Source organism: Dermochelys coriacea, chromosome 10 (genome assembly GCF_009764565.3).
Source record: "Dermochelys coriacea isolate rDerCor1 chromosome 10, rDerCor1.pri.v4, whole genome shotgun sequence".
NCBI classification, from domain to species: domain Eukaryota; kingdom Metazoa; phylum Chordata; order Testudines; family Dermochelyidae; genus Dermochelys; species Dermochelys coriacea.
The window spans coordinates 31,262,659-31,289,256 of NC_050077.1; the positions used below are offsets into that span (position 1 = coordinate 31,262,659).

The 26,598-nt window shown below is 45.4% G+C and overlaps 1 protein-coding gene across 4 annotated transcripts in view; it reads left to right on the forward strand.

The window, feature by feature from the left end:
• The window catches only part of GSG1L (GSG1 like), a 157,627-nt gene that overhangs the window by 48,400 nt on the left and 82,629 nt on the right, over positions 1-26,598 (forward strand). For 3 of the 4 annotated variants that reach the window (XM_038420837.2, XM_038420838.2, XM_038420840.2), the window contains exon 3: positions 10,868-11,020. The exons of the other annotated variant lie outside the window; for it this stretch is intronic. In XM_038420837.2, the coding sequence (XP_038276765.1) occupies positions 10,868-11,020 (153 nt within the window). The remainder of the gene's footprint in view (positions 1-10,867; positions 11,021-26,598) is intronic. 4 annotated transcript variants of the gene reach the window in all.

The window sequence follows — 26,598 nt, forward strand, 5'->3', positions numbered from 1 at the left end:
ATTCTCTGCTCCTTGAAGTCTTTAAACCATGATTTGAGGACTTCAATAGCTCAGACATAGGTGAGGTTTTTCATAGGCGTGGGTGGGTGAGATTCTGTGGCCTGCGTTGTGCAGGAGGTTGGACTAGATTATCAGAATGGTTCCTTCTGACCTTAGTATCTATGAATCTATGTAGACACACCCAGTGATGAGCTGCCAAAATTGTAACAACTGGTTTCCTCCTCATTCCACGAGGGGGTTGTGGCCCACCCCCACCCACACCCCCCGGGGACTCCTGCCCCATCCAACCCCCCACGTTCCTTGACGCCCCCCCGGACCCCTGCCCCATCCACTCCCTCCTCTGACTGCCCCCAGAACTGGGCAGAAGGGTCTTGTGGGCCACCGTAGTGGGTGCCCAACCCACCCCTAAGAGCCAGAGGGACCTGCCGGGGGGCGAGGTGGGGAGTCCCGGCGGTGCTTACCTGGGGCAGCTCCCAGGAAGCATCCGGCAGGTGCCCCTGGCTCCTAATGGCAGGGGAGCATAGCTGGGGGGGAGCAGGGGGAGCGGCCACTCCTCCCACCGATCACATCAAAAGTGGCGCCTTAGGCGCCGACTCCGTGGATGCTCCGGGGCTGGAGTACCCACGGGGAAAATTTAGTGGGTGCTGAACAGTTCCCCTGTATGCCCCCCCCCGGGTTACCTGCTGCGGCGTGAGCAGCCCTCGTCGCGCCCCCTTGCCCCATCTCACCTCTGCTCTGCCTCCATGGGCCTGATCGCGAAAACACCACCTGCTTCTCAGCCCTCCCCAGCTTCCCGCATGAACAGCTGATTCATGGGAAGCCGGGGTGGGGGGGGGGGCGGAAAAGTAGAGCAGGGCGGCGCATTCAGGGGAGGAGGTGGAGGTGGAGCAGAGGTGAGCTGGAGCCAGTCGCGGGGCGGGGAGCTGCCGGTGGGTGCTCTGCACCCATCAAATTTTCCCCGTGGGTGCCCCAGCCCCGGAGCACCCACGTCTCCCTCGCAGGACAGCCGGTTCTAAAAGGGCTTCTAAATTTAATAACCAATTCTAGCGAACCGGTGCGAACCGGCTCCAGCTCACCACTGGACACATCCCTAAAGAGACAGTGCAATTATGCAATTACTAACTGCATGAATACAATTCTGTGACACTGACAGCCAGGCCATCCTGTGTATGACCCATAACAATTTAACAGGAGACATTACAATTTTTAATCAAGATAATCTACTTGTATGTATATTTCTAAGAGATGTACTAGACTAGCAATCATCAACTCATTCATTTGTAGGAATAATTTCAAGAGTAATTGTCTGTGTTTACCTGTATCTTGTTAGAAGTTTAACAGCATAACCAGATTAGTTTGTAGATGCTGATCCCCTTTCATGTCTTAATTGCCTTAATTATATATGTGGCTGTGTCCAGTTAACATTAAGATCAAAGATGTAAGATACTGCAGGAAACTAATAATATTATCTAGTTTGCCTTCAGTTTAACTATCTATGTTATAATGAAATGCCAGCTAGTTACCTTATGTGAATGAATGTAACTAGTTTACCTGTGTATTACCTGTGTAGGAAATAGAGGATTAGCTTCAAAACAAAGATCCGTCCATGAAGATAGATATTGGGTAAAGTGTTCAAAAGTGTCTAGGACACCTAGTAGCCTAAATCCAGTGAAAATCCCTGGGAGTTAGGCTCCAAAGTGACTTAGGAACTTCAGAAAATGTTCCCTGTTCTCTTTTGGACACAGCACTCCATGAGGACCCAAGAGAGCTGGATTCCATTCCTGACTCCACCACAGACTTCCTATGAGATGTTACGAATTGATTGGTTACAATGTATAGCACAAGGGGCAGAATTCAGGTTTTACAGAACACTTTATATCTGATATTGCTGGATGGCTGAGTGATGAACTTTACAACCTTTTAGCATAGCTTTTTGTGAATAATAGGATATATATATTCATTGAGCCATAGATTTCAGTACCAGAAGGCACCATTGTGACACAGGTCATGAACTACCCCATAATAATTCCTAGAGCAGATTTTTTAGAAAAACATCCATTCTTGATTTAAAAATTGTCAGTGATGGAGAATCCACCATAACCCTAAGTAAGTTCTTTCAATTGTTAATTACTCTCACTGTTAAAAATTTGCGCCTTTATTTCCTGTCTGAATTTGCCAAGCTTCAACTTCCAGCCATTGGATAGTGTTACCTTTCTCTGCTAGATTGAAGAGCCTATTTTAAATATCTGTCCCCCCATGTAGATAATAAAGTCACCTCTTTAACCTCCTCTTTGTTAAAATAAATAGATTGAATGCCTTCAGTCTCCCACTGTTTTCTAATCCTTTAACCATTTTCATGGCTCTTCTCTGAACCACCTCCATTTTATTAACATCCTTCTTGAATTGCGGACACCAAAATTGGATACACTGTTCTGGCAACTCTCACACCAGTGCCAAATATATAGAGATAAAATAACCTTTTTGCTCCTACTAGAGAGTCCCCTGTTGATGCATCCCAGGCTCGTATTAGCTCTTGGCCGCAGCATCACACTGGCAGCTCATGTTGTATGTCACTTATGGCTTGTATTAACTCCGACGTGTTTTGGGATAGAGTAGGGAAACTCTTTTGTTTTGGATAAGAGATTTAATCCATTTTCCATACAAAAGTATGTGGACTATTCTTATTTTAGATATTACTGTATAGGTTTTCCATTGCATTAATCACCATCATATCTAGGTGCCACACAAACATTAATTAGTTTCTCTCCTAATGCTGAAAAGTAGGGAAGTATTATTACCTCTACTTTACAAAAAGGCACAGGGGTATCAAGTGATTTGCCCAAAGTCACACACAGAATTGACTCCTGATCCCCATCCAATGGCATAATCATAAAACCAACCTTCCTCTTGTTTGGTTAAATAGCAAGGAGTCAACTGTACCGCAATGGACAATGGAAACCCTCCCTTCTGACTCCAGCCCACACTCTTAGTTCCTTTGGCACAGAGCTCCCCTCATCCCAAGAAAATAAAGAAATAAGTCCAAGATTAAAGCCAAATGAAACCAAAACAACCAGCCTTCTTTCCATGATCCAAACTGTGCCTGGGCATTAAACTCACCACATGCAGTCCCAGAGGGGACATCTACACTTTGAGCTGAAGGTGGGAGTTTCATCTCCAGGACACATACTCATGCTAGCTCTGATGCAGCAGTGGTGGTGCAAGCACCAAGCCATCTCACGTAGGTACCTATCCAAAATGGTAAACACAGACTAGGAGTAGCTAGCCCGTCCCACTGCTTGTGTCCCTAGGGCTCTGCTCTATTTTTAGTGTACTAGCTTGACCAGAGCTAGTGAGAGTATGTTCCCTTGAGCTGGAATGTACACCTCCAGCTCAGCGTGTAGATGTATCCAGAGTCTGGTAGCCACAGCCACTCTGGCTGGATGATCCTTTCTTTCTATCCCTTCTGCTGAGCGTCTAACAACATTTCAGCATTGTAGGTGTCTCTGCTGGGTTTTGGCAGAGTAACACTGCCTTGCAGTGATTCAGACACATGGGTACCAAGCACAGGGCAGACCTTTCAGAACAACAGCACAAACCCCACATTGGCTGTGACTTCTATTTAGATTTCACCAACCAACTATCAAATGTAAACCTTCAGGCACTATACCTGGAGTCACACAGAGTCCTCTTGGGTAGTCCAATCTGTCTTGCCAACCAGGTGAGCCTACCTATGTGATAGATGGTCCCTTACACCAAGCACTGCAGCCATATTCAGGTTATTTCCTGTCCCAAAGGACCAGTCACTTACTCCAGGTCAATTGCACCTCAGATCTCACACCAAAGACAACTCCTGTAGTCAATCCTATAATAATAAATCATAGGAAAGGAAATTATTTACAACATTAATGCAGGTAAACATAAGTACACACATGAGTTACAGTCAAAAGGAAAGAGAAGCTTCTATAATCTGTAAACTCTAGCTGTCCTTTAGGGCTAACCCAAGCTAAGCAGCTGGGGATCTCTTGTCAATGCTTAGAAAAACCTTGCCAACTGGAGTCCAAGCAGCAGAGAGAGCCCTGGTTCTTTTTGCTTGGGGTTTTTAACCTGCTCCTGCCACGTGATCTGAACTGCAAACTCAGCTGATGGGAGCTTCACATGGGGCGGAAGTTGGGAGGGGGAGAGAGCAAAACAGCAAAACCTATTTTGTCCTATATAATGTTCCACAATAGTCCACCTGGTGTTGATGGACCTTGCCTGTTGGACAGGATATAACGCCTTCTGTTGGAAATCAACGCTTTACACTAGTTAATGGCTAGCCCCTGCCTGGTGATTTACACAGTCACAGAGGCTTACAATACAACCCTCAAATATTACTTTACAAGATGGGATACAGATGTTATTAGATTAATGCATGCAGCAACTCACATGTATTCAATAAAGTCGAAACACTAAACACATTCTAATACTAATACTAACACACAGGTGAGGCAAATTAATTCCAGGAATGTGTTTATTAGTGTCCAGTTTAGACATGGGGACTTTGACATGAGCCAGCACCTGGTCTGCCAGCACCCCAGGCAGCATGAAGAATTTGTGAGGAAGTCTCTCACAGCTTCTTGATCTATTTCTCTCATCCCAGCTTTCTACACAGAAGCACAAAGTAATCCGGCAGATGGTCTGACATAATCAGATTACACCACCCAACAGATGGGCTGAATGCTCAGTGCTGGGAGTGCAGAGCTGGAAAACTGTGCCAGCCACAACAGCATGCTCAATGTTGATTTCTTTCACCATTTCTTATTGATCACGCCAAGTATTTGTGGCACACAATTCCAATCTGGGAGCCTAAAACATATAAGCAAAAATATAGTAATAAAACTATCAGAATGGTGAAATTGAACGAGAAAGCAGGAGTGCTCACTTGGCCATCATGCCCTTATTTTAACCCTGAATGGGGTTTAATGCATTCTCACAAAGGAGACACAAAGCATCCCAATACCTCCTCCTCAAACTCAATACACTTGTATAGTTACTGTGACGCTGGCAGGCCAGATGCCAGCTATTGCCCAGGCTGCAGGCATTAGCTAAGAACTGACAAACTCATAGCTAGAGACCAGACCAGTTCACTGTATGTTAATTTTGCTCAAAATAGGTATTAATCTTATAAGAATGTATTTCGACTCTATGAAATGCTTGCAAATTGCTGCATGCATTAATCTCACTTTTAATGTCAGTATTCCATGCTATAAGAAAATAGGTTCATTTAACTTTATATCTTTGAGAATGTTTGCTCTGAAATTGTGAACCCAGGCATGCAAATCATTCCCCTTCTACCCCCACCCATACTGAAGGACTGTCAAAACCAGATAAGCTGGGACGCTGGCAGACCAGGTGCCAGCTCATGCTGAAGCTCCTGGTCAATTCATTTGTGCATTAGTGTACATCAAAGTAATTAGTAAATGTATAAGAGTTTTTGGTGTTTAAACTTCATGAAAACAAACGGGATGTTACTTGCATTGTTCTCATGTATCTGCATCCCATTATAATGGGGTAGCAAATATTTACATTGTGTATACCCCACAACTAAATAACCCATCAAATGAGCAGTCAAATGAGAAAGAAGTCATGTGAAATGCAAATGAAGAACTTCAACAGAAAAGTGATAATTTTAAAGCAAGTGGTCATTCTGTGTGATGATCAGAGGTCAAAGATTCAAAATGCGTTCGTCTCTCTCTGTCATCAAAGGAAAAGCCCACATGGGTAGTGACACTGTGAGCTTGTCTTCTGTGAGAAGAAACTACAAGTATGGATTCAGGGGAAGATCCTTTATCTCTGGACTGTTTGGATTGTAAGAGGGCAGAACAACTGAACAAGAATATGGAGATCTCCAGAGTTATTCTGGTAGCCCTGAGAGACTTTTGGGAAACTGGCTGATTACTACATCTCTGCTACCATTTACAATTATAGATTGTGACTCACCTGTTCATATATTTTACCTGCTTTAGCTCCTCAATAACTCTCATTTCCTTTTCTTAGCTAATAAACCTTTAGTTAGTTTACTATAGAATTGGCTGCCAATGCTGCCTTTGGTATAAGATCTGGAGTACCAATTGATCTGAGATATGTGACTGTCTCTTGGGACTGGGAGCAAACTGATGTAGTGATTTTTGGTGCAAGTGACCTTTTATTATGAAGTGCAGTTTGTCCAGATGACAAGATGACTGGAGAGTCCAAGGGGATTGTCTGTGACTCCATGGTAAGAATGTTATAGTGATCCAGGAGTTCATATTTGGTGAAATTTAATTATCAAACACACCACCAGTCTGGAGTATCTGCCCTGTTTTCTGACAGTCTGCCCTGAGGCAGGCATTCATGGTCATGAGCCACTCCAAATAGCGTGACGATTTCTTTCCTTCCCCATTGTCTATCCAGGCAACAGAAAATACATTGGATGAGCCTGAGGGTGCAGGGAGCTGGTGAGCTCAGAGGAGATACCAAAGACTAAACAGTAGTGGGCAAACATGAAGAAGCAGGACAATGATGGCTGGCAAGTCCAGAGTCACAAGGACTAGCAAGCCCAGATAAGATATTTAGTATTTTTATCAGTGACCTGGAAGAAAACCTAAGATCATCACTGATAACATTTGCAGAAGAGAAGACCCAAAGATTGGGGGAGTGGTAAATAATGAAGAAGACAAGTCACTGATACAGAGCAATCTGGATTGCTTGGTAAGATTGGTGCAAGCAAACACTATGCATTTTAATATGGCCAAAAATAAAGTTAGACATCTAAGAAAAAAGAATGGGGGACTATCCTGGGAAGCAGTGACTTTGAAAAAGACTTGGGGGGGAGGGGGTCATGGTGGGTAATCAGCAGAACAAGAGCTACCAGTGTGATGCTATAGTGAAAAGGGCTAATTGGATCCATGAATGTAGGTAGGTTATATTACTTCTGTATTTGGCACTACTGTGACCACTACTGGAATACTTGGTTCAGTTCTGGCATCCACAATTCAGCAAGAATGTTGATTAATTGGAGAGGTTCAGAGAAGAGCCACAAGAATGATTAAGAAATTGAAAACATGCCTTATAAGCTACATCTACACTATGAGGTAGGGTGTGATTCCTCTGCTCATATACACCTAGAGTCATAGATCCATCAGTTCCAAGGCCAGAAGGGACTATTGTGGTCATCTAGTCTGATATCCTGTCAGAGAACTGCCCCAAAATAATGCCTAGAGCAGATCTTTTAAAAAACCAGCCAGCCAATCTTGATTTAAAATTGTCAGTGATGGAGAATCCACGATGGCCCTTGGTAAGTTGTCCCAGTGGCTAATTAGTCTCACGTAAAAATTTACATCTTATTACATCTGAATTTGTTTAGTTTCAACTTCCAGCCATTGAGTAAGGTTACACCTTTCTCTGCTAGATTGAAGAACCCATTATCAAATATTTGTTCCCCATGTAGCTTAGAGACTGTAACAAAGTCCTTACAATGAAGTCCCTTAACCTTTTCTTTGTTAAGCTAAATAAATGGAACTCCTTGAAACTATCACTATAAGTGTTGGGAATGTAAGGTGGGAAACTGAGTCACAAGTCAACTCAATTTAGGCTTACTCAATTTTCATTTTATTTATAACATTTTCAGATAGAATTATTGCCATTTTCTGAACATGTATTTATGCCAGACAATAAACAAAAGATGGAAGAGGTAGGGGCCCAAGTTACTCAGCACTGGGGTTCTGGGAAGCTCTTCTATACTTCATGATGATTGTCGCAGCCTCTGATTTCTGGTCTGGTCCTTCAGTCTCATTCCTTCAGTTTCTGATATGGTATTTCTCCAATTTGGGCCCCCTGCCCCTTTACTTGGTTTCTTATAAATTTCCATATTACAAAGTCTTTAATTTTTCTTCAATCAGCATTAAACACTCTCTTATGTAGCCCATACAATGTGCATGCACAAGCTTCAATTTACACAGCTTATGCTGTTTTCACTATTTGCATGTCCTTATGTTTTCATGTCTTCTTGTTCTTTCTCAGTAAAGGGACTTTTAACTAGTATAAGAAATACACAAATGTAAAGTTAACTTTTCTTTTATCTAAAATTTGCAGCATAACAACAAAACATCACTGTCAGCAGTAAGCATTATCTAAGCCAGTCCATGTAAGAAAAAAATTGTCAAAACACCACCCAAGCCAAGGCCGTGGCATAAGCAATACCTCATTCAAACAAATTCACTATCCATAATTATAAACTATTAAAATAACAAAGCCCTGATTATTACCATTTAGCAATTCTTCATCTTTATATTTCAGTATCATAATTCAGTATACATATGTTATCCTAACCTGCCCCAGTGGATCATAACCTTGACATGGTGGAGCAGCTTGAGTGTTCCCATGATCCCAAGAGCGATGCCGTTGGGAGTCTTGCACTCCCTGTAGGGTCACCCAAGGAAGCAAAGTCAAAGGTGAGGATCCAGACGAACAGCAATCCACCACACCCCACCCCAAAGTCCTCAGCAGCAGTGATTTCTCTCAACGGCTGTGGAGGTGGACGAAGGCTGCAGCAGGATGGCGTTCTCCAATCTTCTTGGTTCCTTTGCCATTGGATTAAGAGCTTCATCCTGTCAAGCACCATGTGGGCACTTGCGTGCAACTGTGTCTCCATATTAGAAGAATTCATGCACATATGTCCAAGTCTTGTGGCAATTGATGAGTGGCGACAGGCACAGGGCCATGATGACAGGACCAGCACCCAGGTGGCAGCTGTTAGATGGTCGTTTTTGCATTTGGACAGAGGCAGGACTGCAACTCTGCAACTGTGACTGAGCTGCCCTTTTTAGGACCTGCTCTGCTCATTCCAAATGGGGAGGGGGCTAGAAAAGGTGCCCTGCACATAGTCTTCCTCGCCTCCCCACAACTGCATAACCGCACCCAGAGAGGTTGCCTTACTGCAGTTGGTACCCATCCACCTGCTTCTTAGAATGGACTTTTCTAAATGCAGCGTTGCCTAGAAATTGGGAAAGAACATATTAAAGGCAAAAATGGCCAGGACACAGACAGAGTACCGTGGTATTCACTCCATTTTTAATCCTTACCAGTGCTTTCTCATTGGTTTTCCCAACCTTTGGCCTTTTATACCTACCAAAGACTTTGGTACCAGTAGGTTTTGCTGCACTTATGTTCTTTTTGCCAGCAGGGCACCAGAACAAGGGGAGGCAGGGGGCCATGGCCCTCCCACTTTTTACCAGAGAGGAGAGGAGCTAGTGGGGGGTGGGGTCATGGTGGGGGAAGAGGCAGCACAGGAGCAGGGCCTCGGGGGAAGAGGCAGCATGAAGGCGGGGACTTGGGGGTCAGTCATACTAGGAGAACATCAATGATCCTTCCATTGTCAGTGCTGATAGGTGAAGGGTCACTTACAGCATGTTTTCTCTTCAACTGAGGTAGTTCATGCAGCAGTTCTTTCTTGAAGTGGGTTCATGGGAAATTGCCATAGTTAAAATCCTGATACCAGTGTATACAGAACATTATTAGGAATCCAAATTAATTTATCCCATTGAAAGTTAGTCTTACCTGCTAGCTTCTCAATTCAGACTCATGTCACCTAACATTTTAATGCACTTTTTAAGCACTACTGCCTCTGCATCTCCAATGTCACCTTCAAGATATGATGTTCACACTATCTCTCATTAATTCCACTGCACTAGGAAATTAAGCTAGTGTCTGATGGCTGGTGCCAGTGCATTTTGCTCTCATGGATCCATGCAGTAGAAAGACCTGACAGTCAACTGATGCTTGAATCAAGTTGCCAACACAGCACTGAGTCAGTGCAAGTCTCTCTGGAGTTGCCCGATACTGTGCCACTAATGTTGGCATAGTGAACACCCCCACCATCCTGCAATGGTGCTCCAGAAAAGATATAAAGGGTGTTTCTTTTAAATCCATCCATCCAAGAACGGTCGTTTTCCAGTGTTTCTGCTTCATACTGGAGCTGATTGGAGAATGGCCGTCCTTTCCAAAGAAATATGCAGAAGGGATCTTCAGGTGGAAAAAAATGACATAAGCACCACTCAGATGTTGGAGATGTTGGGAGGAATGGGAATTTGAATAGTGGCCTTTGAGCCGAGACTCCATCTCACACATCCCATCCCCGAGGGGCCATGCAAATGAAAACCAAGAAGATACCACAGTGCAGGACAGCAAGCCGTTCTCTCTCTCTCACCCATCGCCACAATGAACTCATTTGTGCTATGTAGTGGGACAAGGCAATTGCACAGCTGTCTGACTCAACCAGGTTTGGCACTAACTGCACAGTTCTAGCGCCCTACCAACTCTTTCTCTGCAGAGTCAGTGCCTGCTGCTTCTGCCATTCATATTCTTAGGAGAGCATGAGCCCTAGAGCTTCTCTGACCTCACCTAACTAAATCGTTCTGTCTCAGGACAGCTCAGCACTTACCCTCGAGGCATTTGTCCATTTTCACATCCGGTCCCTGGCACTTCCCAAACATCAACGCTTTATTCGCGCGCACCTCTGGTGGAGGTTATTATGAAGTCATGTCTATTTTACAGCTAGAGAACTCAGACACAGGGATTAAATGACTTGCCAAGGATCACACAGAGTCATTAGCAGAGCTCAGCTGAGAATTGAGCCCAGAGCAGCTGCATCTCAAGCCAAAGCCTTCACAGACAAGGCCATCCCCCTTTACTGCCACATGTACTTTCCCTCAAGCGTTTTCTCTGCCCCATTTAAACGGCACAAGACTGCGCTACATATTCCTGCCCTTATCTCTGTGCTTTTGTCAACGTTGGACTGTGTCAGAGGTAACTAAAAGCAGCCTCTGGTTGTTTCTCTTCTGTGTTGCAGGTGTCCTGTGGCTTTCGGTCATATCTGAAGTGTTGTACATCACGCTGTTAGTCGTTGGGTTCAGCCTCATGTGCCTAGAGCTCTTTCATTCGAGTAATGTGATAGATGGGCTCAAGCTAAATGCCTTTGCCGCTGTCTTCACTGTGCTGTCAGGTAAGGCACCGTTCCATTCCTCAGTCCGCCTGGGACATCCAACGAAGTGAGATTCTGAAACTTCGAAAGGTTGAAAACACAGGGCTGCCGGGCTCCTCTCAGCCATGTGCACTCGCCCAGTTTCATTAGAGCTTTGGGAAAAGGTCAGCACAGTAGTGCTGCCTACAGCCCCCTAGAACTGAAAATATCTGGCACTAAATCCAAAGTGATGGCATGCTTGTTAATCTTCCTACACCACCAAGACTGCCCTGATTATGTCATCTATGAACCTCCTCTCTCAGCATCACCCTCCTAATCACCAAATAGAAAATGAGAAGGTGTGTTTTTGAAAATCCCTTTTTAATGTTCATGTTAAAAAACAGGACTAGAGAGTGCAGGAAAAAGGAAAGGGATCTAGCTGATGCATTAGGAGAATTAAGAACGAGAAGCATTCTAGGAGCCACAATGGGTGAAGAAAACTTGGTGTTACCGAAGGACAGCTCAGGAACAACTCCATGAACATGAATGGGGAAGTTCACGCGTCTCAGATCTATTGTCTCTGGCTGGCTGCAGATTCCAGCAGACTAAACTGTGTTATGCTTTATCTGCGCTGCAGCTGGGAGTGTGCATCCCAGCCCAGGTAGATTGATGCACACTAGCACTGTTTGTGCTGGCATGCTAAAAATAACAGCGTGGACGTTGCAGCACAAGCTGTGGCATGGGCTAGCCACCTGTGCTTGGACCCAAGGGGTCAGCCAGGCTTGCACTCAGGCAGCTAAGCCATGCCAATTCCTATGCTGCAATGGCCACACTGGTATTTTTAGTGTGCTAGCTTGAGCAGAGCTAGCATGAGTCTGTCTGCTCAGGCTGGGAGGCATGCTCCCAGCTGCAGTGTAGACAGAACCATTTTGTTCCCAACCATGCATTCTGGACACAGAGTGAAAGTGAGGGTCTGATGACAGCACGTGAATGCTGCAGCTGGGGTTCTTGGTATATCCCTAATGTGCTTTGCTTCCTTGCCAGCTCTCTGATTCCTGAACTCGCTGGAACCCTAAACTGTGACTCTTGCACTAGGACAGAATTTGATGGAGTATCTCAGAAGGGTGAGGATGGCCACATGTTCTTGAAACATGGCATCTGACCCTGTGTGTGATTCCCTCTCACACAGCCTGTACATGTGGGGCCATGCAAATGAAAACCAAGAAGATATGAATGCAGGACAGCAAGCCGTCCTCTCTCTCTCACCAATGGCCACAATAAACTCAGCAGCACTCCAGTTTGTGCTAGGCAGTACGACAAGGGAATTTCATAGCTGTTTCACTGTGAAGAGGGAGAATTACAACATTAACTTCCTTGTTGCTACTGTGATTGCAAAGAGAAAATTCCATCTTCTGGAATCCACCCTTTAAGCAAACCTGGCAGTGCGCATATTTCTTTTCCCTAGTGGAAGGGCCGGCTCCAGGCACCAGCTTTCCAAGCAGGTGCTTGGGGCGGCATTCAGGACGGGGCGGCAGTCTGTGTCCTGCGGCAGCAGCTCCGACACTCTTTCTGCCATGGCGGCTTTTGGGCGGCAGCTCTGCTGCTCTTTCGGGTGCGGTGGCAATTCGGTGGCGACTGCTTGGGGCGGCAAAATTGGTAGAGCCACCCCGGTCAGTGGTAAAGATGCCTGCGCTGTCAATTCCAAAGCTCCATGCTATGTGTCTTTGGAACCCTCTCATTAATCTGCCCCAAGATCAGGAAGTAGCCACTTGCCTCCAGCCCCAACCCAGGGGCTAGTAAACAATTTTTTTTCCAAACAACAAATCCAAGGCTTGCTTATCACCAATCCTCATTGGCCGCCTGCTCTGCAGCCACAACCCCTCTCCATGTCTCTGTCCCCTCCCCAGATTCTCTATCGGCTGACAACTCTGCTGTGTTCACAGCAAGCATCCCCATAAAACAAAAGCATGCTATATTATAAGAGACAACTTGTAGCAAGCAATATGAGTTTTTTACTCAGTTGTACCAAAAGTTCACACTAGAAACATTAGGGGTAAGGTGTTCACCAGAGGCACTGGCTTTGGCACATTCCCACAAACTACCCAGGCAACCATAAAGTGGCTGCACAGAAACCCTTGCATGATTTTTTTCTTTATTTGTGCATGCACAGTGCCATCCTTCCAGACTGCACATCTATGCAAGCGAAGAAGGGAACATGTTCTTAAATACCATTCACAATTTGGGTCTCCCCCCCCACACCCAAAAAAAAAAAAACCAACAAAACCACACCTTAGTGGGTGCCATGCACTACCTTGGTTTAAAACTGACCGACAGACTATTTTGTCCTGCATCACAGCCATAGTTTGAGCTGCAGCTTTGTGCAAAAAACACCCACCTAGAAACTTTTTGAAAACTGCTATTTTTTCAGGGTTTATATCTCCAGAACCCTTGGCTCAAATGACCCCAAATGTGGGTCACGAACCCTACTCTGCACTATCACAAGGCATAGCTGATTTCAACACAATCCATGCAAGCATGTGCGTATTTTAGAAACATCATCCTTTAACCAAGAAGGATAGAGGGACGATGGCAGGAAAGAGCTCTTCTACACAACTTTCTGCAGGAGAGGAGGCTTTGAAAGGTGGGAAGTGGCTCATTCGTCTCAGTGCAGTGTTCTCACCTGAATACCCTATGGAAATGAATACAGCCTGGAACCGTAGCTCTGAGATGTGTGACCTGAAACATTCATATCAGTGGGTATTCCCATCCTCCTCCTCGAGGCTTTAGAGATGTGATATGCATGAAATATACCCAATCCGTTTCCCACCCAAAGAGGCAGGACTTTCCCAGAGCCTGGGGGCAGAGAGAAGGCCTCAGGTCCTCCCAGAAAGGCAAGGCCCCCAAGACCCCAGCCCAGATTAAGGGAGTAGGGTCCAACCCCTGAACTCATGAACCCAGGAAGTTGAGTAGTAAATACCGCTGCCCAGCCGCCCCGGAACCTGCATGGGGCATATCAAAAGCTTCTTCAGAGGAGAGTGAGAGGCTTTTCCCCACAACATCTTGAGGTCTGAGGAGAGGAGGGGAGGCCGGCATGGCTGTGGCTGGCCTGGGGCTGCTTTGGGCAGGTGGAGGGGCTTGGGGCACCTCTGGGCAGGTGGAGGGGAGTTTGGGGCTTTGGCTGGCCTGGGTCTAGGGTTACCACCTGTCTAATTGCACAAACCTGGACACCCTTGCCCTGCCTCTCCCGATGCCTTCTCTAAGACACATCCCTGCCCTGCCCCTTCTCCGAGGCCCCATCCCCTGTTTATTCCATCCCACTCCCCCATTGCTCGCTCTCCCCCCCACACTTACTTTCACTGGGCTGAGGCAGCAGGTTGGGGTGTGGGCTCTGGGCTGCGACTGAGAAGTTTAGAGTGTGGGAGGAGGCTCCAGGCTGAGCCTCGGGCAGGGGTTTGGGGTGCAAGGTATGGACTCTGGGAGGGAGTTTTGGTACAGGAGGGGCTCAGGGCTGTGGCAGGAAGTTGGGGTGCAGGAGGGGGTGACGTTGCAGGCTCTGACTAGGCAGCACTTACCTCAGGCGGCTCCCGGAAGCAACCAGCATGTCCGGCTCCTAGGCTCAAGGGCAGCCAAGCGGCTCTGTGCACTGCCCCTGCCTGCAGGCACTGCCCCTGCAGCTCCCATTGGCTGTGGTTCCTAGTCAATGGGAGCTGTGGAGTCAACACTCGGGGCAGGAGCAGCACATGGAGACCCCCTGGCCGCCCCCGTGCCTAGGGGCTGCAGGAACATACTGACTGCTTCCAGGAGCCATTCAGAGCCAGGGCAGGTAGGGAGCCTGCCTTAGCCCCGCTATGCCACCAACTGGACTTTTAGCGGCCTATTAAAATTTCATGGATTGGTTTCAGTAGCTATCGGGAATGGATTCTTATTCTGGGAAACTCCTGGCCAATCTGGGAGGGTTGGCAACCCTACCTGCGACTCCAGCCGAGGGCAGGGCGCGCGCTCAGTCCTCTGGCCAGCCTGGGGCTCCTCTGGCTGAGGGAGGGCCGCTTGGGACTTCTCCAGGTGGGGGGAGGAGGGAATTGTGGCTCCGGCCATGGGGCAGGGGCAGAGGGTCTTGGGGGGCCATGGGTGGAAGGGGTGAAGCTGGGAGCTAGCTTTCCCTAAAGGGGGGCTCAACCCACTGCACATGTGGGTGATTATTCTGTTCTTTACTATAGTTTCAATTTTCCCGTTACTGAACTTAGGTTCCTGGACTGTAATTACCAGGATTGCCTCTGGAGCCTCTTTTAAAAACCTCCATTACCTATCCTCCCATCATCTGGTACAGAGGCTGATTTAAAGAATAGGTTATGTACTACAGTCAGTAGTTCTGCAATTTCATATTTGAGTTCCTTCAAAACTCTTGGGCAAATACCATCTGGCTCTGATGACATATTACTGTTTAAATTTATCTATTTGTTCCAAAACCTCTTCTACTGATGCCTCAATCTGGGACAGTTCCTTAGATTAGTCACCCAAAAAGAATGACTCAGGTGTGGAAATCTCCCTCACAGCCTCAGTACTGAAGACTGATGCAAAGAATTAGCTTCTCTGCAATGGGCTTGTCTTCCTTGAGTGCTCCTTAGCACCTTGATCACCCAGTGGCTCATTTTGAAGCAGGAAGCTTGCCAAACAATGTACTTAAATAATTTTTTGCTGTTAGTTTTTGTGTCTTTTGCTAGTTGCTCTTCAAATTATTTTTTGGCCTGTTTAATTATACTTCTACACTTGAAGTACCAGAGTTTGTGCTCCATTCTATTTTCCTGAGTTGGAAGTCAAATCCTATTTTCAAAGGATGCCTTTTTGCCTCTAACAGCCTCTTTTACTCTGTTGTTTTGCCATGGTGGCATTTTTTTGGTCCTCTTTAAAAGTTGGGGTATACATTTAGTTTGAGTCTCTATTGCAGTGTTTGAAAAAAGTTTCCATGCAGGTTGCAGGCATTTCACTCTTTTCACTTTGATTACATACCCCCCAAAATAAACAGCCACCCATGACTCACAAATTGTAGCCAATCTCCAACCACTCCTTTTGTTTTAGGTAGGAGTCTGTGATTAATTTATCCTTAGTTACGGTAACTGAAGGGTGGGTTCAAACCCATCAAGGGTGAGCTCAGATTCATCAAACTCACTGAGGTGTGTGATTCAGCCAATGGTTAGTCTCTCTTAGCTTAGCAGTCCAAGGCAACAGAAAGGAACTGGTTTCAGGGGGGATCCCCAGGCATCAAATGACGTTGAACTGGGATCCCTATCAGACAGCTGCAGCGGCACAGGAGCTAGCAAACAGAGCTCTAAACAGGGGAGTTTGAGTGGGAGTTCTGTTGGAGGAGAAGGTAGTTGTACTTGGTTTTGTATTTTTAGTATTTGTGTGTGTGTGTGTGTGTAGGGGTTTTGTGCTGAGAGAGCAGCTGAGCCCTGCCTAGGGGGTGGGGCTTCTGACTAGGGGCCCTATAAAGGTAGCCAGCCAGTCAGGCAGCAGCACAGACAGTTGCAGTGGCACAGGAGCTAGCAAACAGAGCTCTAAACAGGGGAGTTTGCATTTGAGTGGGAGTTTGGAAGGGGAGCTTGGATTGTGGTGCTTGTTTGGGGTTTGCTTTTGCTGGGGGGGGGGGTGTGTGTGTGTGGTCTTTTTGGTGTGGCTTGTGTTTCCCAGATTAACAGGATTTAGGTGGGAAGGAGATGACAGATACAGAGGCAGCTGTGGGAGTGACTCCTGTAGTGAAAGACACATTGAGGATGACTGGATGTGGAAGCTGTGGTATGTACATAATCCTGGAGGGGGGAACCGGTAAGAGTTTTTTCTGCATGAAATGTCGTCTGATAGAGCTGATGGAGGAAAAGATCCGAGGTTTGGAGATGCAGGTGGAAAGTCTGGTTGAGTTTAGGAAGGGGTTTGAGCAGATGATGGAGCAAAGATATGAGGTATCTGAAGGGAAAAGCTCAGACTCACAGATGGAAGCAGGACTGGGGAATTTTGAGGAGAGACTGGGTGAGGAAAGTGGTCAGTGGAAACATGTGACTCAAAGAACCAGGCAGAGAAAAAGACGGGCTAGTGAAGGAGAAATAGAGCTTAGGAACAGGTTTGCAGATTTGGAAAATGAAGAAGGGGCTCAGCAGGTACTTGTTGAAGGTGGAAGGGTAAGGAAGAAGAGAAGAGAGGCTAGTCCTATAGGAAAAGGGGAAGAGTCAAGGGAGACTACACCAAATATGAGCCCCGGGAGGATACAGGATGGGTTGAAGATTGTAAGGGAAAATAGGAATGGAAAGAACTTGCAGCCAGAGGGAACAGGGGAGAGACTGGAGAATAGCACTGTCACCAGGAAAAGGCAGGTCTATGTGATCAGGGACTCTTTATTGAGAAGAATAGACAGGCCTGTAACTAGAGCTGATCCTGAGAATAGAAGGGTGTGCTGTCTTCCGGGTGCTAAGATACGGGATGTAGACCTGAGGTTGAAAAGGATCCTAAAGAGAGCGGGAAAGAATCCCCTAATTATCCTTCATGTGGGAACAAATGATACCGCTAGATTCTCGCTGGAAAGTATTAAGGGAGACTATGCTAGGCTGGGAAAGACACTTAAGGAAATTGAGGCTCAGGTGATCTTTAGCGGGATCCTTCCTGTTCCTAGAGAAGGGCAACAAAGGTGTGACAAGATTATGACTGTCAACAGATGGCTTAGGCAGTGGTGCTATAAGGAGGGCTTTGGGATGTATGGCCACTGGGAGGCATTCACAGACAGAGGTCAGTTCTCTCGGGATGGACTTCATCTGAGTAGGGAAGGAAATAGACTTCTAGGATCGAGGCTGGCACAACTGATAGAGAGCTTTAAACTAGGAATTGGGGGGAGATGGATGGGAGATGTCCAGAAAATCTCCACGCCAGATTTTAGCATTGAGAGGGAAGAAGATGAAGTAAGAAAGGATACAGCCGTGGGTAGGAGAATGTATATAAGGAGCGAGGGCGGTGTGGATACTAGTCTAATAGGTTATACTAGCAGTAGAATGACTGTGCCTAATAGGGTACAAAAGGTGAGTGAGTCCAAACAGTAAAAATTAAGATGTTTGTACACCAATGCGAGGAGTCTAGGTAACAAAATGGAGGAACTAGAGCTACTGGTGCAGGAAGTGAAACCAGATATTATAGGGATAACAGAAACATGGTGGAATAGTAGTCATGACTGGACTACAGGTATTGAAGGGTATGTGCTGTTTAGGAAAGACAGAAACAAAGGTAAAGGGGGTGGAGTAGCATTGTATATCAATGATGAGATAGAGTGTAAAGAAATAAGCGATGCAATGGATAAGACAGAGTCCATCTGGGCAAAAATTACATTGGGGAAGAAAACTAGTAAACCTCTCCTACGATAGTGCTTGGGGTGTGCTATAGACCTCCGGGATCTAATTTGGATATGGATAGAGCCCTTTTTAATGTCTTTAATAAAGTAAATACTAATGGAAACTGCATGATCATGGGAGACTTTAACTTCCCAGATATAGACTGGAGGACCAGTGCTAGTAATAATAATAGGGCTCAGATTTTCCTAGATGCGATAGTTGATGGATTCCTTCATCAAGTAGTTGCTGAATCGACTAGAGGGGATGCCATTTTAGATTTAATTTTGGTGAGTAGCGAGGACCTCATAGAAGAAATGGTTGTAGGGGACAATCTTGGCTCAAGTGATCATGAGCTAATTCAGTTCAAACTAAATGGAAGGATTAACAAAAATAAATCTGCAACTAGGGTTTTTAATTTCAAAAAGGCTGACTTTCAAAAATTAAGGCAATTAGTTAGGGAAGTGGATTGGACTGAAGAACTTATGGATCTAAAGGTAGAGGAGGCCTGGGATTACTTTAAATCAAAACTGCAGAAGCTATCGGAAGCCTGTATCCCAAGAAAGGGGAAAAAATTCATAGGAATGAGTTGTAGACAAAGCTGGATGAGCAAGCATCTTAGAGAGGTGATTAAGAAGAAGCAGAAAGGATACAGGGAGTGGAAGATGGGAGGGATTAGCAAGGAAAGCTACCTAATTGAGGTCAGAACATGTAGGGATAAAGTGAGACAGGCTAAAAGTCGAGTAGAGTTGGACCTTGCAAAGGGAATTAAAACCAATAGTAAAAGGTTCTATAGCCATATAAATAAGAAGAAAACTAAGAAGGAAGAAGTGGGGCCGCTAAACACTGAGGATGGAGTGGAGGTTAAAGATAATCTAGGCATGGCCCAATATCTAAACAAATACTTTGCCTCAATCTTTAATAAGGCTAAAGAGGATCTTGGGGATAATGGTAGCATGACAAATGGGAAGGAGGATATAGAGGTAGATATTACCATATCAGAGGTAGAAGCGAAACTGAAACAGCTTAATGGGACTAAATCGGGGGGCCCAGATAATCTTCATCCAAGAATATTAAAGGAATTGGCACCTGAAATTGCAAGCCCATTAGCAAGAATTTTTAATGAATCTGTAAACTCAGGAATAGTACCGAATGATTGGAGAATTGCTAATATAGTTCCTATTTTTAAGAAAGGAAAAAAAAGTGATCCAGTTAACTACAGGCCAGTTAGTTTGACATCTGTAGTATGCAAGGTCCTGGAAAAAATTTTGAAGGAGAAATTAGTTAAGGACATTGAAGTCAATGGTAAATGGGACAAAATACAACATGGTTTTACAAAAGGTAGATCGTGCCAAACCAACCTAATCTCCTTTTTTGAAAAAGTAACAGATTTTTTAGATAAAGGAAATGCAGTGGATCTAATTTACCTAGATTTCAGTAAGGCATTTGATACCGTGCCACATGGGGAATTATTAGTTAAATTGGAGAAGATGGGGATCAATATGAACATCAAAAGGTGGATAAGGAATTGGTTAAAGGGGAGACTGCAACGGGTCCTACTGAAAGGCGAACTGTCAGGTTGGAGGGAGGTTACCAGTGGAGTTCCTCAGGGATCGGTTTTGGGACCAATCTTATTTAATCTTTTTGTTACTGACCCTGGAACAAAAAGTGGGAGTGTGCTAATAAAGTTTGCAGATGATACAAAGCTGGGAGGTATTGCCAATTCGGAGAAGGATCAGGATATTATACAGGAGGATCTGGATGACCTTGTAAACTGGACTAATAGGAATAGGATGAAATTTAATAGTGAGAAGTGTAAGGTTATGCATTTAGGGATTAATAACAAGAATTTTAGTTATAAGTTGGGGACGCATCAAGTAGAAGTAACGGAAGAGGAGAAGGACCTTGGAGTATTGGTTGATCATAGGATGACTATGAGCTGCCAATGTGATATGGCTGTGAAAAAAGCTAATGCGGTTTTGGGATGCATCAGGAGAGGCATTTCCAGTAGGGATAAGCAGGTTTTAGTACCGTTATACAAGGCACTGGTGAGACCTCACCTAGAATACTGTGTGCAGTTCTGGTCTCCCATGTTTAAAAAGGATGAATTCAAATTGGAGCAGGTATAGAGAAGGGCTACTAGGATAATCCGAGGAATGGAAAACTTGTCTTATGAAAGGAGACTTAAGGAGCTTGGCTTGTTTAGCCTAACTAAAAGAAGGTTGAGGGGAGATATGATTGCTCTCTATAAATATATCAGAGGGATAAATATAGGAGAGGGAGAGGAATTATTTAAGCTCAGCACCAATGTGGACACAAGAACAAATGGGTATAAACTGGCCACCAGGAAGTTTAGACTTGAAATCAGACGAAGGTTTTTAACCATCAGAGGAGTGAAGTTTTGGAATAACCTTCCAAGGGAAGCAGTGGGGGCAAAAGATCTATCTGGTTTTAAGATTCTACTCGATAAGTTTATGGAGGAGATGGTATGATGGGACAATGGGATTTTGGTAATTAATTGATCTTTAAATATTCAGGGTAAATAGGACTAATCCCCTGAAATGGGATATTAGATGGATGGGATCTGAGTTACTATAGAAAATTCTTTCCTGGGTATCTGGCTGGTGAATCTTGCCCATATGCTCAGGGTTTAGCTGATTGCCATATTTGGGGTCAGGAAGGAATTTTCCTCCAGGGCAGATTGGAGAGGCCCTGGAGGTTTATTGCCTTCCTCTGTAGCATGGGGCATGGTTGACTTGAGGGAGGCTTCTCTGCTCCTTGAAGTCTTTGAACCATGATTTAAGGACTTCAATAGCTCAGACATGGGTGAGGTTTTTCATAGGAGTGGGTGGGTGAGATTCTGTGGCCTGCGCTGTGCAGGAGGTCGGACTAGATGATCAGAATGGTCCCTTCTGACCTTAGTATCTATGAATCTAACACTACCTTGCAGCCCATGGGACACACCAAATTTCAAAGCAATCCAACTAACCATTTGGATTTTACAGCATTTACAAGAACCAAGCTTTAAAGCACATAAAATAGCAGGAATGGAAACCCTTTAATTTTTCTGTATTGGCCCATTCACTAAGTACAATTTCTTAAATATTGTTATCAATTTGGGTCACTCAGGGATTTAGTGTCCCATGGATCCCTGGGTAAAATTAAACAGACTGACAGGTTTCAGAGTAGCAACCATGTTAGTCTGTATTTGCAAAAAGAAAAGGAGTACTTGTGGCACCTTAGAGACTAACAAATTTATTTGAGCATAAGCTTTTGTGAGCTACAGCTCACTTCATCGGATGCATTCGGTGGAAAATACAGTGGGGAGATTTATATACACACACAGAGAACATGAAACAATGGGTTTTATCATACACACTATAAGGAGAGTGATCACTTAAGATGAGCCATCACCAGCAGAAGGGGGGTGGAAAAGAGGAAAACCTTTCATGGTGACAAGCAAGGTGGGCCATTTCCAGCAGTTAACAAGAACGTCTGAGGAACAGTGGGGTGGGGTGGGGGAGAGAAATAACATGAGGAAATAGTTTTATTTGGGTAGTGACTCATCCACTCCCAGTCTCTATTCAAGTCTAAGTTAATTGTATCCAGTTTGCAAATTAATTCCAATTCAGCAGTCTCTCGCTGGAGTCCGTTTTTGAAGTTTTTTTGTTGAAGGATAGCCACTCTCAGGTCTGTAATCGAGTGACTGGAGAGATTGAAGTGTTCTCCAACTTGTTTTTGAATGTTATATTTCTTGACGTCTGATTTGTGTCCATTTATTCTTTTACGTAGAGACTGTCCAGTTTGACCAATGTACATGGCAGAGGGGCATTACTGGCACATGATGGCATATATCACATTGGTAGATGCGCAGGTGAACGAGCCTCTGATAGTGTGGCTGATGTGATTAGGCCCTATGATGGTGTCTCCTGAATAGATATGTGGACAGAGGTGGCAACAGGCTTTGTTGCAAGGATAGGTTCCTGGGTTAGTGGTTCTGTCGTGTGGTGTGTGGTTGCTGGTGAGTATTTGCTTCAGGTTGGGGGGCTGTCTGTAAGCAAGGACTGGCCTCTCTCCCAAGATCTGTGAGAGTGATAGGTTGTCCTTCAGGATAGGTTGTAGATCCTTGATGGTGCATTGGAGAGGTTTTAGTTTGGGGCTGAAGGTGATGGCTAGTGGCGTTCTGTTATTTTCTTTGTTGGGCCTGTCCTGTAGTAGGTGACTTTTGGGTACTCTTCTGGCTCTGTCAGTCTGTTTCTTCACTTCAGCAGGTGGGTATTGTAGTTGTAAGAATGCTTGATAGAGATCTTGTAGGTGTTTGTCTCTGTCTGAGGGGTTGGAGCAAATGCGGTTATATCGTAGAGCTTGGCTGTAGACAATGGATCGTGTGGTGTGATCTGGATGAAAGCCAGAGGCATGTAGATAGGAATAGCAGTCAGTAAGTTTCCGATATAGGGTGGTGTTTATGTGACCATCGCTTATTAGCACCGTAGTGTCCAGGAAGTGGATCTCTTGTGTGGACTGGTCCAGGCTGAGGTTGATGGTGGGATGGAAATTGTTGAAATCCTGGTGGAATTCCTCAAGGGCTTCTTTTCCATGGGTCCAGATGATGAAGATGTCATCAATGTAGCGCAAGTAGAGTAGGGGCATTAGGGAACGAGAGCTGAGGAAGCGTTGTTCTAAGTCAGCCATAAAAATGTTGGCATACTGTGGGGCCATGCGGGTACCCATGGCAGTGCCGCTGATTTGAAGGTATACATTGTCCCCAAATGTGAAATAGTTATGGGTCAGGACAAAGTCACAAAGTTCAGCCACCAGGTTAGCCGTGACATTATCGGGGATACTGTTCCTGACGGCTTGTAGTCCATCTTTGTGTGGAATGTTGGTGTAGAGGGCTTCTACATCCATAGTGGCTAGGATGGTGTTTTTAGGAAGATCACCGATGGATTGTAGTTTCCTCAGGAAGTCAGTGGTGTCTTGAAGATAGCTGGGAGTGCTGGTAATGTAGGGCCTGAGGAGGGAGTCTACATAGCCAGACAATCCTGCTGTCAGGGTGCCAATGCCCGAGATGATGAGACGTCCAGGATTTCCAGGTTTATGGCTCAACAGTCCTGACTAAACAGACTGAGTCCATTTTGACCCACATTTCATCAATAGTTTGATTGAGCTTTGGGCTGCCCCCAACTTAAAGCACACACAGTGCTGAACTTGTATACTGTCAATCTGTAAATATAGTTCAGTCGACTGTTCGAATGGTGCCATGAAAAAAGACTATACATTCAACCCAAGTCTGGGTCCGGTTCCATTCCGACTTCCCCCAGATGCAGCCCCATAATGCCCAGACACCTCATTGTCTGTGAGAAAAAGTATTGGTGATGGAATGGCCTTTGCTTGTACTGTGGTGGGCAGGTTGCTTCACCATTGACTATGCCCTTGAATTCAGACCTGCGCCAGATCCAGGAAACAACCATGTGCAGCCCCATTAAGGCTGGACATAATAATGGAATCAGGTTCCTGAAATGGATCCTCCTCTTCTGCCAACATGTATTTTAACAGCTGTGGATCACTGCCATCCCCACCTGTTAGTCTTGTTCTGTCTCTGCATCCCTTCCACACCTAAGGTGAGCTGCATCCAACTTGCACCTGTGGATTCTGGAGTCTCTAGTAATTCAGTGTACGCTGGGTTTGCTAGGGCAACCCAGCTTCCACTACAAAAAAAAGCTTGCCCCACGCCTAGTGAAATTGATTGATGGTAGCATGCTACCATCAAGTCTTATCATCCTTGAATCTGTGCCCCTTTGGGTCAAAATATAAGACCACCAAGAAACCCTGCAATTTAATTTTATTAACTCACCTCACTTCCCCATCATACTTGGCATCCCCTGCCTCTTGGTCCATTATCCAAATATCTCCTGGAAGATGCAAAAGGTATGGTTAGAGTCAGGCTACTGCCAGCAATGGTGTCTTGCAAAGTCAGGCAGCAAGGAATGAGAAACTAGAATGGAGAAGACCACCACCTTCTGTGTCCAGCTAATTCAAGGAGTAAGAGCTCACAAATCCTGCAAAATATTGAGATTTTGCCCTCATATTTGATTTAAAAAAATGCTGGTGTCCTATCCCTGCATAGATCTTATGATTGCTCCATTGACCTTCAGCCAGAGGCCAAAATTCCATTGGATGGTTCTATCCCTTGTTGGAGCCAGAACTCCATGCCCTGTGGGAATACCTCAATGAGGACCTAGCAAAAAACTTTAACCATCCATCTACATCAACCACAGGGGCTCCAGTTCTGTTTGTCAAAAAGAATACAGCTCTTCCAACCCTAATATTCTATGAAAGAGACCTCAGGAGGTCATCTAGTCCAATCCCCTGCTCAAAGCAGAACCAACACCAACTAAATCATCCCACTCAGGGCTTTGTCAAGCCGGGCCTTAAAAATCTCTAAGGATGGAGATTCCACCATCTCCATAGGTAACCCATTTCAGTGCTTCATCACCCTCCTAGTGAAATAGTGTTTCCTAATATCCAGCCCCTTTGCATGTTTGTGTAGACTGTCGAGCCACAAACATTACCCTCAAGAATGAATGCCCTTTACCTTTGAACACTGAACTATTGGAGAGAGTGGGCTCTGCTCAAATATTCACCGAGCTTGAACTTTGTGGTGTTTACAGCCTAGTCTGTATTCCAGATGCCAGTGAGTGGAAGACCACATTTCACAACCAGTATGATCATTCTGAATACCTTGTTGTGCCCTTCAGTCTTTCCAACGCTCCAGCCACATTCTAGCACTTCGTGAATGACATCTTTAGAGATGTTCTGAAGCAGTTCGTAGTGATCTATTTAGATGACATTCTCATCTTCTCAGAAATCCCAGCCCTTCATGGCCAACATGTGTGCTTGGTACTCGAGTGTCTTCAAGCAAATGACCTGTACAAAAAAAACACGAGACGTTTTATACTGCACGTAACTTTATGCAATTTGGAACTGTCTCTGTTAAGAAGAGGTTTTTTCACATATTGTGACGGGTCAAGGCCAGATGGCTATAGAAAAGTAGTCTTATTGGGATCCGGGAAGTGGGCGGGCGAAGCCCGTCCACTGCTAAAGGATCCCCCCCCCCCATATAGAAAAGTAGTGGGAGATAGATATATTAGCTCCAGGCTAAACAAATCCCTGGTACCAGGATAAGTTAAATGGCAGCTGTTCCAGGTCAATTAAGACACCTGGGGCCAATTAAGAACTTTCCAGAAGGCAGGGAGAACGCTAGGTTGATTGGGACACCTGAAGCCAATCAGGAACTGGCTGAAACTAGTTAAAAGCCTTCCATTTGGCCAGGTGAGTGTGGATGTCAGGAGCTGTGGGAGGAAGTTGTGCTGTTGGAGAAACTGAGCAGTACACACTATATCAGGCACAAGGAAGGAGGCCCTGAGGTAAGGGTGAAGTGGAGCCTGAGGAAGTGGGGGCTGCTGTGGGGAAGTAGCCCAGGGAATTGTACATGTCATGTTTCTAAAAGGTCAGCTACCATAGCTGATACTATTAGGGTCCCTGGGCTGGAGCCCAGAGTAGAGGGCGGGCCCGGGTTCCCCTATTGCCCCCCCCAATTAATCACTGAGACTGGGAGTCAGAGACTGTGCAAGGGAGGATAGCTTCTCCTCACCTCCCTTGCTGGCTTATGATGAAAATGGCTCAGTAGACTGTGACCCTTCTCTCTAGAGAGAGAAAGGTTACATGGAGGGTCACAGTGAGCCTCTGAGGCTAGTGAAATCCGCCAGGAAACACAGGACCCACGGAGACAAGGACAGAGCTTTGTCACAACTGGTGTCAGGAGGGGGATTTTGTTCACAGCATGGTGGAAGAAAGAGGTTTAAAAAAAAGTGCACTGGGGTTTTGGATTTTTTTTTTTCTTTTGGTTTGTTTGCTTTGTACCACAATGAAGGAAGTGGTAAGAGCTCTGATACAAGCCACGGCAGCCCAGCAGGAGGCCACCCGGGTTCAGGCAATGGTGCAACAGGAGTCTGTGGCTACAGCAGGAAACCAATCAATTATTGATGAGCCAGACAACCCAAGATCGTGCCCTCTTTGAGTAGGTGGTGGACCAGCTGAAGCTCCTCACCACCCAGGCCTGGGGGTCCGATGGGACGCGAATCCTGAGGGCCACTGGTTGTCTGACAAAGATGATGTCAGGAGATGATGTAGAGGCATATCTCCTCTCATTCAAAAAGACTGCTCAGCGTGGCCCCAGGAGCAGTGGGCCAGTAT